Genomic DNA, 20651 nt, shown 5'->3' on the forward strand with positions numbered 1-20651 from the left:
CTTCCCCTCTGAGTTCTTCTCCACCAGCCTCAGGCTGGCCAGCAGTGGTGGGTCTCCTTCCCACTCTCAGAGCAGAACCTGAAAAGGCTGCCTTGAGCCAAGGAGACCTAGAGGGGTCATTGGGCCCCAGCCCTCTGCACTCATCCTAACAGCCTCCAGCAACGATTCAGGCACAGCCCAAGCTTCCCTGCTAAGGCACCCCAAAGCTTGGCTTTTTCTGAGTGGCTGTGCATTTGGGAAACAGTCCCAAGCTGGCTAAGACTGGGTGAACTGCAAGCACCCTACTATCACAGAAGGCCAAGGACAACCCCCCAAAAGGTCCTGCAGTTCTCTACCTCCTCCACCAAAGTGACCTCTCCCTTCAGTGCAGAGCGTGGGTACGGAGTCAGACCTGGAGGGTTTTCTAGTTTACAAAATGGAGTGCTGATCGGCCTGCCACCATTCTCAGGAGAGAACTACCATTTGTGGAGTAAGCACTAAGTCACACAAGGAACAGAAGGGAAAACGCCTGACCCATGGTGGCCCCAGATGTTGCAAAGCACCTGTGTGCCTACTTTCTCATGTACACTCCACCCCGTGTGGGTCCACAGTGGTCGCACACCATGCTGTCGCCCTCCCCAGAATCCTAGCATCTGGAAAGTTCTAGAGGGTGGGAATCCCCTCCTCTACCCCACCTGGGTCCACCACCAAAACTGTGGCCAGTGTCAGGCATCACCTGGCTGGATGAGTGTGGATCACCGAGTCCTGCCCCTGAGGGAAGGTGGGGGCCCAGGAGAGCTGCCCACCCTGGCTCAGCCCTCGTCCTATATTCTGTACAGCACTCTACATGTAGGGTGATATGGTCACGTGGGAGAACACAGCAAAGCGCAGGGACAGATAAAGCCAGACACAGAACTGTTCGGGCATGATTTCAGCTGTGAACAAAAACACGCATCATTTAAAGGCGTACAGAAATGGGTTATTTTATTTTTTTCAGAATTGTAATACTTTCAAGTTTTCTACAGTTAGTACTACTATACTGTTAAAGTAAAAATAAGTTTTAAAATAGGAGACCAAAGTTTCCTGAACTAAGCTCAGTTTACGCGCAGCCGCCACCTGGGGCCACGAGTGGGTGGCGTGAGGCGTCCGCCCCTTGCAGAGCACAGAGAAGGCCCAGCTCCTCACTGGGAAGGCCAGAGCACCCTCATGAGACAGCAGGGGATGGTGGAGGGACAGGCAGTTCCGTGGGTACTCAGATCAGCTGGGAGTTCTTGCCATGATTCTCAAAAAGAATTTTACCACAGGACTCTGGGGAGGGTCTTGAGTAGTTTGAATTAGAGACTCCCCAAGGCCAGGGGAATTGAAGCACAGGAACACGTTCAACGTCTTAGTGGGGTTAGTGTGCACCCCAGGACCTAGCCCAGGGTCAGCCCCTGCTGGATACAAAGCCGACACGCAGGCCAAATTACCTTGGCCACTCAGAACTGGGAAGGGTGGGCCAGGTCCCAGTGACTCACAACACCTCTTCCTTGGGGTCTAGGAGCAGCGGAAAGCCCCCATGCACACCAGGGAAGGGGAGCCCTTGCCCGGACCCCACCTCAAGCCTCTGCAGAGGAGAGCGATACAGGAGGGACCTCCAGAGCCGGCACAGCCTCTTGTCCAGGAATGAGAAACCACTGAACACACGGCAAGGTGGTGGGCAGCACCACTAACACCAAATGAGGGGTAGTGAGGGCGGCCATGTCCCTGGGCAGTCAGAGCCGGCCGCAGCCCAAGATCGCCGGGAGGAGCAGGGCCACTGGAGGGGGATGCAGAGGAAGACCAGCCTGCCCTGAGGCTGGGTTCTGTTCCCTTGTCTTTCTGTCACCAAAGTGGGCCAGAGTCTGGAGGTGGGGCCCTGGAGTGGGGGCGGCCAATGGAAAGGTCACTCCAGGTTCCCAGGGAGTTTGCTGGAATCCAAGTGAGCACTTACCAGGTCTCCTTGTGAGACGAGAGCCAGAGCAGAGAATGCTTTTACAAGGTGGGTGAGGGGACATTTTGTAACAGGGGCCTATAGGGTCAAACACAGTTGCTTCTTCCAGAACCCACAGGGGTAGGGCAGAGAAGAGGACCCTGGGAAGTGGGAGCTGCTGCTTCATCTCCTTGCGACATTTGCTCCCAAGGACTATGACCCTGGGTGATGATTAGCTAAGCTGGAACCAGTGCTCTGAGCCCCGATGACAATCCCAGGGGCTGACCCGTGGCCCTGTCAGGAGAGCCCCCTCGTCAGTTAAGTGCCCTACCAAGGCACTCATCACAGGGCCTCGGAGAAGATGAAAGCCCCCGAGCCACACGCCTGGTGCACCTCTGTCCCCGAGCTGCTGCGAGGCCCACCGAGGGCTGCTCAGCACGACGGACACACAACGCCCTGAGAACCAGGCCGTTTTCTACGACTCCCGCCCCCGGGGCAACCTCTGCCCGGTCCGGGAACCCACCCTGACCTGGTCCCATGGTGAGTCGGCTCTGACTAAACCCATCTCTGCTGGGGCCCAAGAGTAAAGTCAACACCTGCTCCTGACTTCTCCATCCAGACCCGGAGACTCGAGGTACGTTTGAGGAGAGCCCCCAACCGAGGAACAGTTAGAAGGGGAGGACATGAACAGGGTTGGTGGGCCCAAGATGCAGGTGGGCTCCTGCCTCCAGGACTGCTGGTCAGCTGCCCTTCCTTCCCACTGAGCAGGAGTTTGGTAACCAGGGCTGTACTCAAGTGTGGGGGAGACGGCAGCTCACGACAGGGCCAGGTTCCTGTACTGGGCTCTGTCCTCCCATGAGCACAGGGCCCACCCCCCATCACTGGCAGGTGATCTCTCTGGCCTCAGTCTCCTCATCTGTACCATGAATATAATACCAAGGACCAGCTATTAATAGGAGCCTTCCTCAGGTGGAATGTTTCCTGGCTCCTTCCCCTTCTGCCTACACCACGCGCCCAGGGCTCTGAGGCAAGACAGGACCCAAGTGCCTTCTCCCTGGCTCAGACAAAAAAAGGGGATTCGGGGACACCCAGGGCCCCCTCAGGGGTGTGCCAAAGGCAGGGAAGGCCCACGCTAAGGACTAATATCCACCCGACCCCGGTGGGGCAGACAGGCCCAGCCCAGGCACTCCGCCCAGGCGCTCATGGGCTGTGTGAGGTAAAGACCACCTGCAGGCTGGTCCCAGGCCTACCTTCCACAGCTGCTCCTGACCTCCTCCCCTCCAGAACCACTGACTGTGCTCACTGACTCTGAGATGCCCCCACCTTAGTGTTTTACCTCTTACTGCTCTGAAATTCTCTCTCTCCTTTCCTGGGGCATCTTAAGCAGGTGTGACCCTGCATGCTGTAATTCTCTTCCGTCCTTCACTTTCACATGAGGGGCAGGAGTGCAGCCAAGGAGGGGGATCAGCAGCCGGCCCCGCTGGGTGCCAGGCCCGTGCAGGGTGCCAGGGAGACAGCACAGGGGAAGACAGCACACAGTGCTCGCTCTTACGGAGGCGGCCGGAGGCAGCAGACGGGGAATGAGGAAGCAAACATCTAGGCAGGACCGTTTCAGACAGCGCTGTTTGCTGTAACTGCAGGGAACATCCTGGAGAAATGCAGGAAGGCGTGCTCCTGAAGTCCGTGTGCTCAGAGAACACGTGACTCGAGTGGGGCCTGAGAGCCGAGCCAGCCACACAAAAGGCAAGCCTGGCAGGGGAAACAGTAGGCACAAAGGCCCCGAGGCAGGCGAGAGCTTGAAGACTAAGGTGGTCTGAGGGGCCGAGCCTGAAGAGCTAAGGGTGTAGGAGATGAGCTTGGAGGGGCGGCAGTCTCAAGCCACAGCGGGGCCCAGACGCTGCGCCAAGTGCACGGGGAAGCTACTGGAGGGCAGGCAGAGGCAGCTCGGGGACACCTGTGGCCACAGGCCCGCCGGCCTCCTGGGAGCCTGGGACGGGGTGGGGCGAGGAAGGCAGAGCGACAAGGACTAATCGGGCACGCAGCCAGGCCCACTCAGGTGCCAAGGACACTGCAAGAGGGGACTGGAGTAGGAGAAGCCCCTTCAGGTGCAGGTTCACTCTGAAATGCCCATCAGGTAAGTGAGTGGAGAGACCAAGCATACGGATGGACAAGCAGACAGGAAGAGAGCTGGAGAAAGAAGCTGCGGATGGGCAGCATCGACGTAAGCTCTGGCCGCAGTCACCTAGAGAGAACAGAAGAGGACGCAGGACTGTCCTGGTCTCGGGAACAAGCGAGGGCAAGTGGAGAAGCAGCCGGGAAGGCAGCGGAGAAACCAGGGGTGTGTGGGGTCCTCAGGGCCAAGACGGTCGCCCGCAGAGAGCGGAAAGCCAACCCAACAAGGACACGAAGCCAGACCACCGGGCCCAGGTTGTGGCGGTGTCCTCAGGAGGTGTGTGGTCGGCTGGCAGGCACACTCTTCTCCAGCCACGACCCAGCTGCAGTGCAGATGTGGGCAGGAAATGGGGTCCTGCATGGGCAGGGGTCTGGCAGGTAACTCCACGGGGCTATCACAAACAGCGGGTGGGGGGCGAGGCACTGCTCTCCAAGCCGGGTGAGGAGAAAGGCGCAGGAAAGCTGGTGGGGTCAGGAGAGGTGAGGAGAGCGAGCAGCAGTGATGGGTGGGGGGGGCATGGGTCGGGGGGCCGGAGCACGGAGCTGGAAGGGCAGAGCAGGGGACTTCAGGTCAGTACAGCAGACGGGATGGGGCGCCTGAGTGGAAGAAGCCGGCCACAGTCCAAACCTTTTGGCCCAATTCTTCAAGAAACACAAGAGAGGAAGACACTTGTGTTTTGCCAGACTACAATCTAGAAATCCAGAAACTGTCAGGCTCACAACAGTTAGCATCCGTCCTGCCAGACCCAGCAATTCTCAATTCTCAATGGACTCAGCCACACAGAAATGAGTACGGGGAGAAGAGGGGAGGGAGACCATTTAGCAAAGAGACTACAATCATAGTTAAGAAAGGCCTTGGATGGGGCACCTGGGGGGCTCAATCGGTTAAGCGGCCCACCCTTGATTTCAGCTCAGGTCATGGTCTCAGGGTCCCGGGATCAAGCCCCGAGTTGGGCAGGGGAGTCGGCTTGAGGATTCTTTCTCTCTCTCTCCCTCTGCCCCTCACCCTGCTCTCGCACGAGCACATGCACACACACACTCTCTCTCAGAGAAATAAAAATTAAAAGAAAGAAAGAAAGGCCTTAGATGGGTTTGCCCTACCAGAGCTGACCCCAGCAGACAGGGTCATGTCTAAGACCATGCCTGGATCCCGTATCAACCTCGGGCTCACCGGGTGGCACGGGCGGGGATGCGAGGAGCAGTCGAGGCTCACCGGCCCTGCTACAGCGACCAGCCGCCAGCCCAGCTAGCCAGCCTCCTCAGGGTGCTGCCGAACTCCACCCAGGACCACCCACACTGGAGCCTGCAAACGGCTGTACCCCAGGACCCTCCAAGAAGCATGGAGAATGGGGGTACATCCAGCCCACATGATGAGAGACTGGCCAAGGCAGGCCTGTGGCCCCTTTATCTGCAGGTGGCTTTTCTGAGCTGTGCCCGTAAACAGGGCCCACCTCTCACTGAGACCCCCCTCCGAGAAACATCTGTCCCAGACTCGTCCCGGAAGCAGCTGCGATGGTCTCACCAGTCAGCACCCACCCAAGTCTGAATGAAGCCCAGAAAGGATTCCCAGAAAGGGCCCCACAGCACGTGGAGAGCCGGGACGGGAAGGCCATCCTGCAACACCGTGGCAAGTGAGCCCTGCGGCTGAGCCCACCTTGGACAAGCCACGGCGTCACCACTTTCAAAGTCAAAGTCCTCATATGCGAGGTCGACTGGTCGCCTCTGCCCTGCTATGGCCCAGGCTTGTCGAGAGAATACAGAGTAAACGGGAAAACACTTTGAAGAGACCACCCGTAGGCGCAGTAACACGGTCTGTGTTTTTCTGTATTTTTATTTTGAAATATGTCTATGAGCTGCTCTGAGTCTATCCAGGCACCTGATTGGCACAAGCCATCCAGTGGCCCTCACTGGGGGGACGTCACTCGAGCCCAAAGGCGGACACACCCTCCACGGATCTCTCTCAAACACTGAGCCTGACTCACAGACCTCGTGAAGCACCTCCACAGAACCAACAGTCCCACGTCCTCGGCTTGGAAATTATGGATTTAGGTCAAATTATTTGTTCTCCATGTGAGCAAAGTGAAGCTCAGACAGTTGGGGAAACAGAACCACATCAGCAGTGTCCAGAGAAATTCGCCACCCTGAACACTTCGCTCCCAAATCTCCTTTCTGGAAGGGGTAGAGCTGCGCACCCAGGCCAGAGGCCTGCCCCCCAGACCCTTTGTTCAGAGATAGCCCAATGGGTGGAGAAGCCACAGGACCGGTTCAAGTGTGGAAACCAGAAAGGCGGGTTCCGGCACTCTCAGCCAGAGTCTGCCCAGTTCCTGCACTTATTTCTCTGAGCCAAACACTTAACAAATGGCCCTCACTTAGAAAAAACAAAAACAATCAGAGGCTCCAAGGCAGGGACAGGGACATTTTCCAAGGCTCCGAAGAGGAACCCATAGGTTCTCTAAGGATTCGCCAGCCTGGTGAGGCCAACGCACAAAGGCAGAGGTTAGCGCATGGTGGCCTCCCTATCCAAGCGGCCCACTCCACATCCCAGACCACCAGCATCAAGGCCACGGCACAGAGCTAAGGTCAAGGCCAAAGTCTGGCAAAGCCCTGAGGAGCTGCGTCAGCAGAAACCCCACAAGATTCCATCTCCTACTCACCTGTGTAGACGCCAGTGACAATGTCTCCTTCGTCAGGACGGGGGCTATCTGGGACCCAGGGCTCCTCCCCTTGCTCCAGCCGGAAGATCAGATCCGGCTTGGGGATTGGGTAGCCTGGCCAGGAGAGAAACAGCCAGCAGCTGCAGGGCTGCGCTGGCCAGGCCCCGCCCTCACCGCACACAGTGCCATCCCCGACATGCCAACCAGCTCCTCACTCTCCCTTCCCGGACCAGCCCTCCCATCTCCCGGCCTCCGCCCTGGGAAATCCCACATTCACAAGTCTAGAGTTTTGCCCTGAGAGCTGCAGCTGTCCTGCTCAGCCCCTCCACACACCTTCAGCCCCTCTAGCCCCTGACTCCTCAGCCCCGGAGGCCTCGGGGGGCAGACGGCCCAGGGACCGGAGCTGGACGGGCGGCTCCCAGAACACATCCACCTGGCTCATGGCACTGCTGGGCCACAGCGGAGACCCCGGTCCCTAGGGCTCCCCCAAGAGGTGGGCTGGCTCCAGGACGCCCCTCTCTTAGACCCTGGGGCTTCAGAAGCCACTCTTTCAAACGGCTAGGCTGCTGGCAGCCGTCAGACCACAAAGCCTCCCTGCTTACCCAAGGACACCAGGATCCCATAGTTTTCCTGCATGACGTCCTTGTAAAGGTCCCGCTGGTCTGCGTCCAGCCTTTCCCATTCCTCCAATGAGAAGTACACAGCCACATCTTCAAAGGTCACCAGCCCCTGGAAAACAGAGCCCTGGCCTCTGCCCTAAGCTGCCTTCGGAGAGAGGCAGGGGAGCCCCTAGAACGCGAGCAACAGAAAAAGCTCGTCAAGAAGAGCTGACCATGGTCCTGCAACACGGAGCTCACGGGGACACAGCCCGACATCCCGTCACTGACAGGCCTGCAAAGGCCCAGCAGTACTCAAGGTGTGCAAGCCTGGTGGTGGCCTTGAAAGCCAAAGACCCCATTTCCGTTCAGAGATTAGGAACCCAGGCTCAGAGAGGGCGAACGCTCAGCGTGTGGGGGGGCAGAGCCACGACTCACACTGAGGTCAGGAGATGAGAAAGCTCAAGTCCATGGCTGTGCGGGGAGGCTGTGTCCTCCCCCCTCACTGTCCACCTTAAGCCAGCGGTCACATCAGCAACGTGAGGGCCCATGCCTGGGTGCGTAAGCGGCATCAACTCAACCGATTGTGGGCACTGGTGCCCGATCTGACTGGGCTCGGCAGGAAACCCGAGCCTGGACAGGTGACAGGCCCTCCAGGTAAGGGGCCGCAGTGCAGCCACGTGAGGGGCAGTCAACATCCTCAGGACATGATGGCCTGGGAAGGGTTGGGCCCCGGGAAAGTGGAACCACGTCCCGTGGGCTTGGGGCTAGAGATCCCCAGTCACTTCTTGCTGCCCTGTCCCCGCTCACAGCCTGAACTCGCCCTGAGGACCACAGAGCCTCTGCTTTGCCCACAGGGGTCTCCAGGACAGCAGGTGCCTGGTTAACTGAGCTCCAGAGAGACAGCAGCTCACCTGAGATCCAGCTGTCAGGGAATCATCATCATCTTCCTCCTCTTCCTCCTCCTCTTCCTCCTCCTCCTCCTCCTCCTCCTCTTCCTCCTCCTCCAGGTCCTCATCCCTAGGCGTGGCCAGAACCCGGGCGGCCTGCAAGGCTGAGGGGAAGACCTGTTAGGGGCCCGCCTTCCCCGTCGGGCCTTGCTGCCACAGTCACCTTTGCCCGGAGAGCAAGCAGGGGCAGGAGTTCCAGGCTCCTCCATTTCAAAACCTGGGTCCTGATGCTCCAGCTCCACCCTGTCCTGGCCTGCCCTCCCAGGCCCCCACTGCCTCCTACCCCGGGAGCCGGTTCCTTTCTCTTACCCTTTCCCTGGAGAACTGGGGACTTGGCATCAGCAGCACGGCTACAGCGCTCCTGGGTCCCCAAGGTCAGACTCTGCTCCTCTGCTGTCACCTCCTCCACGTCCTCGTCCTCCTCCAACTCCACCTCCACCTGATCCACGTGCCCTGCCCGCCCCCCTTCCTCCTCGTCCTCCACCACCTGCTTGTCCTCGCCTTCTTCCACTACTATCTCTTCCTCCTCCTCTATCTCCACCTCTTCCCCCTGGTCTTCTTCCTCTTCTTCCTCCTGAGCAGGACCACATTCCAACCCATCCTCCACCTTCGCCAGCTGCGTGGCTGGTGAGCCTGGAGTGGTTCGCAGGGCTGCCATCTTCCCCGGAGGAGAGCCTCGGCGCGGCCTGAAACACAGACGGACGGCGGTGACGAGCGCCCGCAGCACACTCACGCGCCTTGCTCGGGCCTCACACGGGCCTCATGCCGCCCCGCGGGAGGCAGGACTCATCCCCCCCATTGGACAGAAATGGCTCCTGAGTTGAGGAAGGACCAGGGCTCTTCCCATGAGCTCACATGGCACAACTGGGACATTCTGTACCCAGAAAAACTAACCACAGAGCCCCTCTCCGTGACCCCATTATGCAGCCTCAGCTCTTTCTTGCCAGCAATTATGTGCTGGATATGCACTATCGTGCTTTCTTGGAGTAAATCAGGGATTTAGCCCAGGTCTTTATCCTCAGGGGCCATGAGAAGCAGGGAGTCCAGGCAACACGGCCGAGAGTGGCCCACATTTGGCTGAAAAGGGTGAGTGCAGCCTGGGAGGAACGGCTCACCTGGCATATAGGGGAAAATGCTCACCCAGCTCTCAGCACCCACACTGTGCCGGCAGGGGTGTGAGAGGAGAGGCCTGAGCAGGGGTGCAATGAGACCAGCGGGCTCATTCACCACTGCCGGGAAGGCCAGCAGGTCAGGCTCCCTCCTGCCAGAGGCGGCACACAAGAGGTCCTGAGTGTGTGTTACCCTCTGCATCTCCCTTGCCCCTCACTCCATCCAGGGCATCTAGAAAAAGTTCAACAGATCACGGAGATCCGGTTCATCGCTGGACCGGCAAAGATGATCTAAAATGCCCTGTGACAACTCTACAAGTTTAAAGGATCAGAGAATCCCAGGAGAGAATCCTACTCACGCCACCGTCACAGCTGGCTCAGCCCAGGTGCTAGGCAGAGACAGCCAAGCTGCCGCAAGGCCCACAGCCAAGGGCTGTAGACCTGATGGACAGGAGACTACGGGCCCAGGGGCCACTCCTCCCTCCCAGGTGCCCGCTGGAGGCCCAAGGGCAGGACAGGGTCACAGTTTTGACAAAGTCGGTTTCTGAGGCTCCTTTTTGAGTGAAAGCTTAAGAATGAGCCCGCCACCCAGCATTGGACCCATCAGCGCTTAAGACTTAAACAGGGCTCTTTCCAAAGTGATCCAAGCCCACTGCAAACACAGCAAACCCCGAATCCTGGGACGAGGGTATGAAGGCCAGAGGGTTCCTGCAGTCAGGCCACATGGGGCAGCTGGGTCCACCCCAGCTCAGCCGGCTCCATGAGTAGACAGCATCTGCCACAGAACCCCAACAACAGGACAGAGACGCCCCATGTAAAGACGTGCAGGGTCAGGAGGACAGCTCAGAACACCGGGTACCTATGAGACAACTGCTCTTATTCCCCAACCGATCGCTTTTTTATTAATCAGGCAGCACACACTCATTCTCTGAACTGCTCCTAGCTACTGCTTTCAATCCACACATTAATAGCTAGGGAACTCGGAGCAGCCATGAAGGCCTCCCAGAGACCAGGGCCCAGGTCCAGGAGCTGAAATGCTCGGGCTCCCAGAAGCCACCTCTGTCCCACCCCTCACGCCCCCTCTAGCTGACTGGATGGCGAATTCAGTCACCGAACCCAGCGTCACAGGTGAAGAGCTATGCCTAGGTGGGCCACCCCAGCCTTCAGCCTCTCCCCAAAACCAACATCCTCGAGTCTCCGTAGCTCTTTGGCCATGTGAAGGCGCCGGAGTGTAGAAACACGTGTGCCAAGCACTACTCTAACCACCTCCAGGAAGACGCAGCCGCCCTACCCAGCACTGAGGGCACTGAGAAAGCTCAGCAAAGGTTTCCTAAGCGCCACCCACCTCAGGATCCAGAGGAGGGCTTTCCTCACCCAGGCCTCAGGCTACAAATCCAGGCTGAACCCAGACACCACACCAAGTCCAGCGGAGCTGTCTCCTGCCTGGCCACCGTCCAGAGCAGACTCCCACAGGCCGGTCTGCCGTATCCAAGGACCCACTCGCAACAGAAGAAAACCCCAGGGCTTTGGAATAAAGTGGCCCCATGCTGGTCCCACCTCTGAACCTTTGCCCATGCTATTCCCTTTCCCTGGAACTTGCTTCCCTTCTTCTTCACTGATCCTCTGGAGGTAGCCCCCTAGGCCCCCGTTTCACCCAGTTCCCCGAACTCTGTCCTCACAGCACCTCACTTTTATATATTTACGGAATTGTCTCCTTACTGCCTGTCTCCCCAAACACACGGTCAACTGCAAGAAGACAGAAGTTCCCTTTGCTCATCCCTGAATCCCCCCATGTCAGACACAGAGCTACTCAAATATATATTAAGGAAGTGACTCTAAAATCTGTAATCAATGTGATGAACATGAGATTTTAAAAACTCAGGGGCTCCTAGCTGGCTCGGTCAGTAGAGCATGCGACTCTTGATCTCCAGGGCGTGACTTCAAGCCCCACACTGGGCCTAGAACTCACTAAAACAAAACAAAACTAAACACCTCAGTATTCTGGCCCCACTGCCACATTCCAGAATAGACTGACCACTCTTCAGGGTCCTTCCAAATGGAACCCACACCAGAAGCACTGAGAGTCTCTGCCTTCAAAGAGGCTGGTGCACCTGCTGGTGACCAGAGAAGGGAAGGGCTCAGCAGCCCTGGAGGTCAACAGTCACCCCGCAGATGGAACCATGGCCTAGCACAGCCAGACACTCCACGTACCCCAACCCAGAATCCAGAACAGAATCATTCTGGAAAACAGACTTCAGTCACTTGGGCACCAGGTGCCTTCTGCCTCCCCAGGCGTCTGGGTGCTGGGCTCACTCCCCCAGACCCACACACTTTCCTTTCTTCTCTTCCCAGCCTGTCAGTCACTGACACTCACTCTGCCCACTTTCAGGCACCCGATTCCAGGTCAGAAGTCACAGACGGTCATGTAAGTAGCCTCATCAACATAGCGCCCCCCTACCCGACTCATCCCAGACCCTTATTTCCACCCAGGCCCTGCATCCTAGGATACAGCACTGCAGACGCTCACAGCTGAGGATGACAAGACACCCTCCATGGAGACAAGGGAGGACCAAAAGAACAAAAAAAGTTTGGAAACTGTTAGAAACTCTCCACAAAAGTCCCAAATTCAAGGAACCTACATAGAGAAGGAGGAGACATATATCTAAGCCCGTTTCCTCCCACACCCCTGTTATTCAAGGCCTTCCAGGTTTTTGTCTCCTCCAAAAAGCCTTCCTTCCTTATTAGGATCCTCACTGTGTGTCCATGGATTGGGCTGCCCTACCCTCCAGGATTTAGCTCCTGGAGTAGCTGTATCCGGGGGCCCAGCTCCCCGAGGCCAGCCCCTCACCATGCTAGCCAGCTCCCCAGACCTACCAACACTTGTTGAACCAAACTAAGTACCAAGGTCTCACCATACAGGTGCAGCGGGGCCTGATCCTCCTGCACACCTCCCCTTCTCGCTACCCACCTAGTCCTCCACCGAAGGCCCGCCCCTTTCCCACCTCCGTGGCCACATGGGGCAGCCCAGACCCTGCCCAGCCCTAGGGAGAGGTTCCCCTACCAGACTACTAGCAGTAGAAGTCGGCACAGCAGCCCACCGGAGCCTCCATCTGCAGAGAGGGAGGACCCAGACGAGGCCCCCAAGGTCACTGAGCAAGCTCACGGGGCGCCCGGCCAAGCCACTTCCATCCCTCCAGGGGGCTTATCGGCTTGGGTCTCCCGCAGAGGCCGTGGCGGTGACAGCCCCTCCTGGATGGGTGTGTCCCCGGGGGCGGCCACGGCCCAACCCCCGCCCCTCAGGCCTAGCCGGCGGCAGGCACCTCCCGAGGACTCGCGCGTGTCCTCCCCAGCCCGCCTGCTCCGCGCTGCCGGCCTCCGCCCGCCCCGGGGGTCGGAGCCCGCCCCCAACCCCCCGGGCTGGGGCGGGGGTCCGCGGGCCGCGCCGGGTGTGGGCGCGGCCGCTGAATGCCCGGCCAGCGCGCCACTCCGGCCCTGCCAGGCCCAGGCCGGGGCCCCACCGGCCCCGCGGCCTCCCCGCGGCCTCCCGCGCCGGCGTGGAGGGACGGCCCGACCCGGCCCCGCGCCCCGCGCCCGGCCGCCCGCACCTGCCGCCCACTCACCGCGCGCGGGCCGGGCCGGCCGAGCCGCCGCCGGACGCCGGGGCCGGGCCGGGCCTGCGCGCCCCGCGCTACACAAAGTGACGGCCCCGGAGCTGCGCGGCGGCGGCGCGTGGGCACCGGAAGTGCCGCCGCCGGGCCCCGCCCCGCCCGCGCCCACGGGGGGCCACTTCCGGTCACGCGGGGTTGAGCGCGGCTCGCGGAGGGGGCGTTCGTGGAGGGCGAGGAAGCGCCGGGCGTGCGAGGGAGGGCGCTCTGGGTCCCGGATCCCGGCTTCACCCTTGGGGACCCCGGTGCCCCACTCCTGGGAACCCCAGGGCCCCCTGTCTCGACCCAAGACCCTGACTCCTCCCCTGGGAACCCTAGCGTCCCCTGCTCTGACCCGAGACCCCGACTCCACTTCTGGGAACCCCAGCGCTCACTGATTCGACCTGAAACCCTGACTCCAGCCCTGGACACCCCAGCGCCCCGCACCCTGAGACCCTGGCCCCAACCCCTGGACACCCCAACCCCGGCCTCCCCCTTGGTTCTCCCCATGAGATCCCTGGGCTCCCGAGCCTAGTTCCTCCTCAAGCCCAGTCGGAATTCCTAATGCAACCAAGGTGCAGGGAGTACCTACTGAGTGCCAGACCGGACCTAGGCCCACCCCAGGCCTTGGGACTCTCTCCAGGTCCTGAGACGGTGGAGGTAGGCGATGACCTATGGAGGGGCCTCGTGCAGGCATCTATCCAGTCCGCATGCCATGACACCTGACAGGGGCAGGGGCGATCCCTTGCAGGTGATGAGCAAGTGGGACTGTAGCAGGTGGGCCGGGTGTTCACTGCTCACCGGCCCTGCTTACGGGGCCACCAGTGCGTGAGGGACCAACGCTGCTAAATATGAGGGTTTTACCCAGAATGGATGAGGATGAGGACTAAGGGAAGATGGGCCAGGGCAGCCGAATGAATGCAATAGGGCCTGGGATTGGAGCTTTACCTGGAGGGACCTGTAATCAGGATGATGCAGAGGGCCCGCCTCTGGGAAGGGAAGGGTCCTCCGAGCAGAAGGAGGTACAAGTGAACTGTGACAAGGTGAGGTGGTTGGAAGAGAGTCCACCTGCAGGCCTCCCCCACACCTGTCTGCATCCACCCCCAGGGGCCTTGGCTGGGTGTGAGGGTGAGCTCTTGGCCTCGCAGAGGTCTGGGCCGTTTTCAGCTGCTTGCAAGCCCCAGTCAGGAATGGTGCAGCCCTGCTCCTTCCCAAGCTCCCACCCCACAGGCACCATTATTCTTAAATTTTCTGTGGCATCGCCCAGCCTTGGACCCTCAGGACAGAGCAGCAAACTGACCAGGCTCAGGGCAGGTTCAGACCTGCCTGAAATAATGGTTTCTCCCCTCCAAAACCTCAGCCCCTGGCTGGGGAGCTTCTCAGGCCTACAGAGGACTCAAACCTGTGTCCTGCAGAGGGGTGCAGGAGCTCCCGCCCCAAGCCTCACCTTCTCCAGCCCAGAGCACCAGCTGTCCACCCTCCAGCCAAGTCTAACTCTTCACAGTAATTGTCTTTGGCTTCTGGTGTTTTTAAAATGTTGTAAAATGAATAACACTTAAAAATTGAGGGTCTCTTGTAAAAAAGATTGAAAAAATCAGAAGTTCTGCCCACACAGAGGTCATGGTTTACAAGATACCTGTTAGGGGGCCCTGAGAGGTGACCAGCAGCCCCTGTAGTTGAGGCTGGGGTTTGCCGATCTCCATGCCCACTTCCACATGGTACCTCCCATCTGGTCCTTTGGAACCCTAGACCCCCAGCATAGACCCTTCCCCACCCTTCATCCCCAGGTAGTCCCGAGGAGAGGGTTTGAGGGTAGGATAGCTAACAGGAGCAGTGGAGGCCAGGTAAAGGGGAACAACAGGGACAGAGGCCCCAGAGACTGGCACTGGGCCCTGGGGGTGGGGGGCAGGGAAGGATGTTGTCCAGCCTGGGGAGAGCAGAAGTGCAGATGGGGTCCCCCCAGTGGGAGCTGCGACCGTGGCGAGGGGTGAGAATACCCTAACCCTGTCCTCTCCACCCTTCCTGCCAGCGCACCCCATTAATCAGCTTGGGTTGTGCAGGGCAGTCACAGTCCAATGCCCAAAGCTGGGTAGAGAACATACGGGGGGTTGGGGGGCTCACACAGGACCAACCCTCATTAGGCAGGGACCCTGCATCACCCCAGCATCTCCGCAGAACTCTTCTTTGCCTGTCCCACTGGATACCTAAACCAAGACTTGATTTCTTCCCCTCCCTTCTCTGAAGAGATTTTCAGAGGCACAGAGTCCACCAGACTCTCCCCACTCAGCAGGCTCTGGCCTCCATCCCACTCCGCCCGAGTCTCTGCTGTCCTCCTGAGGCTGAGCAGGGAGATTGACACCCCTGGGCCTCTCTGAGCCTCTCCTTCTTCCTGCCCTGTGACAGACAGAGTCCCCCAAAGCTTGTCCAGCCCAAGACACCCAAGTGGTGCAGCCACACAAAGGCCCCACAGTCCGCCACCCAGTCAGCATGTCCAAGGTCAGAGTTAGGTTTGGGACACTGCCCCAAGGTACTCTCCTCCCCTGCCCCTCCCACACCCGTGACTTCAGAAGCAAGACGTGCTCGGGCAGACCACCCACTATTCTGTGGGAATCAAGCTGCTTGATAGGAGCCTTTGTATCTGTGCTTCTTTTATAGTTAAATCAATATAATTCCCCACTCTTACGACCTCACCTGACCTGGTTCCTTCCGGGTCAGCTCTCCACTGGATCCGGATTAGGTGCTTGGGGTGTGGGAGTTGCCATCCACCCCAGACTGGCCAAGCCTCTGCAGATGACCCTCCCCTGGGCCCCAGGTCATCTTTGTGCCTACCCCAAGCAGTGCTAGGCTGTCCCAAATGGGTCATGCTTGGGACTCTCATGTCCTCAGATCACCTGACCCTGATGCGTCCAGCCATCAAAGCTCAGAGCTGCCAGGGATTGGCGCTGGCTACCCCAACGCCTACAGGCATAGAACCCGAACACGACCATAGGGCAGGGCTCCTGCCAGGTGGGCCTCTTTTCCCAGGGGTGCTGGAGAGCCAGAGACCCGGGTTCCAGCCTTGACTCCCCCCTCCTCCTCTTCCCTTCCCTCCATCATGCAGTGACATTCCCGAAAGCTCTGGGCAGCCCTGTTGCTTGGGTTTCATGAGTCTCACCGTCCTGGCTGAGTCCTGGCCATTGGCCTTCCTGTAGGTTCTCATGTCCTCAGTGGCACCCCCACTCCCTCTGAGGGAGCCTTATCCCTGCTTTTCCTTTATTCTCAGCAGGGATCCTTGCTGGGGCATGTTCCCTCGCACACCTCGCACACCTGCACGCCTGCACACCTTCCGAGGCAGGGCCCCGTGCTCGTGCCAGGGGTTCTCCGAAGAGCTCAGGCCCTGCTGTCTAGGTGGTGGGGAGGGCGAGGAGACAGGGCCTTCACTTGGGCCCCTGGCTCAACGGTCCCCAAGAGTCGTGAAAGCCGTGAAAGCTGTGAAAGCCGAGGGGAGGTGCGAGGGCTGAGTGGGAAGAGACATTAGCAGGAGTGGGGACCAGCAAGAGCAAAATGGAGCCCAGACTTGTCTATGGTGCTGGCCCCACCCGCCCAGAGATGCTGCTTAAGGCCGTCTGAATTTACCGAGGGGCATCTCAGAACTCAGAATTGCCATCCGGCGTGGCAGTGACAGAGAGCCCTCCGGTAACAATTACAGATGTAGACACGGTGTCGGGATTCCATATTAGAGGTAATTGGAACCGAGACGGGTTTGGTGCCATTTTTGACAAGATGAGCTAGGATCTAGATGTGCCCAAGTCCTGCCAATTGTCTGCCTCTGGGAGGGGCGGCTGGTGGGTCAGAAATCGAAGGAACCTCAGAGGAAGGGACCCAGTTCCACTCGAGACCTCTGCCAACATGAGTCAGCCTGGGGAAAGAGGTACAGTGAGCAGACCTGTGTCAGGGGCTGGTCTGCCCTCCCCCCAGCTGTCCCTGAGCCAGAAGGAGAGAGGAGAGAGGTGGCTGCCAGTATGTGCCCAGGCCTGTGCACCCTGAAGGAGCAGGAAACAGCAAGAACAAGAACAACAGAGATCCAAACTGGATGTTGCCACTCAGCCCAGCCAGCGACTGACCAGTCGGCAGCTCTTTCCCAGGAGGGCACTGGGAAGGGGCTGGTGGAGGTGGGCTGGGCAGAGGGGAAGTGGCACCTTCTCCCAGACACAAGGGCTAGCCTTGACTTGAGCTCCCCCTGCACGGTGCTACGTGGACTGGTCTGGCGGGACAGCAGTCAGGGACATAGAGCCTCCAGGTACAGAGAGGCATGGGTCCCAACTAGGAGGTGCAGCCTGTGAGCCATGGGCCAGGTGGCATTTCAGCCAAGCCCCAAAGAGGGCCAGAAGCTGGGATGCAGTGGGGGGGCGGGGGGTGAGACCTGACCTGAGCAAGGGCCTGGAGGTGGAGAGCTTGGGGCCAGTAGGGGATTTGGGGCCACGGGGTGGCTGGAGCCTCATGCCTCGGTAGGGCCCCTATGGTGGCAAGCAGCCAGCAAAGACACCAGGCAGAGGTGGGTCATGATTTGCCAGGATGGACGCGGGGGGAGGGGGGGCATGGCAGGGGTTCAGGTGGACAGCAGGGAGCCGACCAAAGGCTGTTGAGATAACTTAGGTGGGAAGTGACAAGGCTTCAAGGTGACAAAATGTCTTCGTCGATTTGAGCTTCTACAACAAAGATACCATAGACTTGGTGGTTTAAACCACAAACATTGATTTCTCACAGTTCCGGAGATTGGGAAGTCCAAGATCAAGGCACTGGTAGATTCAGTGTCCAGTGAGAACCTGCCTCCTAGTTCATAGCTGACACTGGCTGTGTCCTTATTCAGTGGAAGGGTCAAGGGAGCTCTCTGGGGTCCCTTTTATAAGGGCATTAATGCCGTCAATGAGGACCCCACCCCCATGACCTAGTTACCTCCCAAAGGCCCCACCTCCTAATGCCATCACACTGGGCATTAAGTTTCAACATATGAAAGGGGGGTGAGATGGGGGGGACACAAATATTTAGTCCATGCCACAAGGTGACAGAGTCAAGCTGTGGAAATGGCAATTTCTACTTTTCGGGGGGAACCTGATCACTCTGGGAACAGTCCCTGGTTCTGCAATCCTTGGCACCACTGTGAAGGATTCTGCCCATCGTCCTTGCAGAGGGAGCCCCTCCCCACCACAGCCCCCCAACCCCAGAAGCCATGCCTGCCCAGTCTGTCATACGAGTCCATCCTAGCCTCCCGCCTAGGCAGTGTAGGGCAGACAGAGGGCAGAAAGAAGGATCAGGCAGAGATGACAGAAATGTCCCCTCAACAGGGGCAGAGGGTTGAATCCAGGCCCCTGCAATGGGGCAGAAAGGAAAGGCAGGGGTGGGGTCTAGACTGTAGACAGACGGGGGGTGGGGGGTGTTGTGACAAAGACGATTTCCTTAACCAAACTTTTAGTCTGGGCCTCATGTCAATTAGGCCCTGACTTCCAGCTTCTGTGTCTCTCTGCATCACCCAGTTTTAATAAAAATCCTGTCAAGTTGGTTTCGCCAGAATCCCCACCCTTGGTATCTGATCACACCCCATATCTGGTCATGGTCCTCACCCGGACACCCCCCCCCCCACCGTGATGTCTGATTGCCCTGGCTTGCCTTCAGTAAGAATCCTGTCTGGTCTGTTTAACCAGAATCCCCCCCAACCCCTGATGTTTCTTCCGTCTTAGTAAATGTCCATCCACCAACTTCCCCCTACCCTGCTCCTTGGCTATAAATCTTCACTTGTCCTCGCTGAATCCAGATTCTCTTCTGAGGCCTCTTTTCCCCTATTGCATTAGGCCCTGAATAAAATCTGTTTTTACTGCTTTAACTACTGTCTGGCTCTGGTTCTTTTTAGCGGTGGCACTTCGGCCATCCCCCCAAGCTGGGCACGTGGGGCTAGGAGGGAACTTTGGTCAGCACCCCTCTGTGCCAGGCTCCTTGCCAGTCCCTGGCACAAGAGCCCAGGAGGAGCCCAGGAGGAACCCAGGAGGGCTTCCTGCAGGAGGTGACAGTTGAGCAAGTCCTGAGAGCCAAGTGGGAGTGAGCTCTGCCCAGACTAGGTCTCTGAAGGCAGTGGCATGCCGGCAGGTGGGTCTGTGCAGAGGCAGAGCCAGCCCCAAGCACGTGTGCTCCTATGGAGACATTGTGGGCCTCACGGAATTGCAAGTGCACCCGCGTGCACTGTACGTCCCACATTCCCCTGCCCCTGCTGGTGAGCCACAGGAAGGTTGACAAAGAATGAGCTTCACGACAATCACTGGGGTGGTGGTGAGGCCACATTGCTCGGGCAAGAGGCAGAAATCATCAGGGCTCAGATTAAATGGCCTTGTTCAAATTTGATTTGTTTATATATTTACTTATTGTGCCATTGCTTGTTTACTTATTCCTAAAACAGATAAATAAGTTGAGAGTAAATTGGGGGGGTAAGTCAATCTTATGACCAGAGTTTGTACCGCCTGGCAGAATGGGGTAGGAAGGAGCCTAACAGATTGGGGTGAGGGGGAAGGCCAGAGAGAACCTGAAAAGCCTTCTATTCTGAGGTAAGGAATTCAGATTTTCTCCTGTAGGTCACATGGGACAGAGATGGTTTAAGGGGGTTCGGGGAAGGACTTTCAGTAATACCCAGCTGTTAACCTTGTCTTTCCTGTTGCTTCTCCTCGGTGTCCTCCGATAGCATCAAGGAGAAGGTCTCTCTGCGGGGCTGCTGGTCTCCAACGTCTCTGCCACACTTGCTCATCACCCTTTAAACAAAGACAGGGCAAGCCTTAAATTCGGAACTTCTACCAGGCAACTGGGTCTCACCATAATTTAACAATACCGTTTAGTTTCCATTGTATTTATTTTTACAGCTGCCTTCTATTTTTCTAGGGGGGGAAGGGCAGAGGGAGAGGGAGAGAGAGGATCCCAAGCAGGCCATATGCCCAGCTCGGAGCCTGATGCGGGGCTCGATCCCAAAACCCCTCGATCTGGGCTGGGATGGTGACTTAGTTTGAAATAGCTTCTGGCGTAAGTGACACTCCATAACTTCTAAGGCTAGATCATAAGAAGCCTTGCAGATCCCAACCCCAGGTCTCTTGGGACCCAGACCCTCTATTGAGAAATACCCAGGTCACGGGTGGAGAGGTTATGTGTAGCTGCTCCAGTGGACAGCCCCACTGAGCTCCCAACTGACCATCAGTATCAACTACCAGCCTCATGATGAACCCACATCTCAGCCCCACCGAGCCATCAGATGACATCACATGGAGCAGAAGAACCACCCAGCTGAGCCCAAGCAACCTGCGGAGCTGTGAGAAATAATAAAGCATCTGCTGTTTTTAGCCACTGTTTCAGGTGGATGATTGCACAACAATAGTTAGCTGAAGCAGAGGGCATTAGGAAAAGCAGAGGACATCTAGAAGGACTCCTGGGTGGGTTTGTGTCTCAATGTCTCCAAGTAGATGGTGTTGCCAGCCACTGAAGGGAGGATTCAAGAGATGCAGGCTTGGCCAGGAATTAAGAGCTCTGTGTGGTCTTTTTTTTTTTTAAGATTTTATTTATTTATTTGACAGACAGAGACACAGC

The 20651-nt window shown here is 58.2% G+C and overlaps 1 protein-coding gene across 3 annotated transcripts in view; it reads right to left on the reverse strand.

Moving 5' to 3' along the window:
* Window positions 1–13158, reverse strand: part of ZNF316 (zinc finger protein 316) — an 18995-nt gene extending 5837 nt beyond the window's left edge. The window contains exons 1-5 of one of the 3 annotated variants that reach the window (XM_081819275.1): window positions 13032–13158; window positions 8612–8988; window positions 8267–8406; window positions 7359–7485; window positions 6757–6870 (exon numbers count right to left, since the gene is read on the reverse strand). In XM_081819275.1, coding sequence (XP_081675401.1) covers window positions 6757–6870; window positions 7359–7485; window positions 8267–8406; window positions 8612–8960 — 730 coding nt within the window. In that variant the 5' untranslated portion in view covers window positions 8961–8988; window positions 13032–13158. Of the gene's footprint in view, window positions 1–6756; window positions 6871–7358; window positions 7486–8266; window positions 8407–8611; window positions 12455–13031 lie in introns of those variants that run through there. The other 2 variants (XM_081819277.1, XM_081819276.1) reach the window with 2 other exon arrangements.
* Window positions 13159–20651: the final 7493 nt, after the last annotated feature.

Source organism: Leptonychotes weddellii, chromosome 5 (assembly GCF_054177405.1).
Source record: "Leptonychotes weddellii isolate Sample4059 chromosome 5, ASM5417740v2, whole genome shotgun sequence".
Lineage (NCBI taxonomy): Eukaryota > Metazoa > Chordata > Mammalia > Carnivora > Phocidae > Leptonychotes > Leptonychotes weddellii.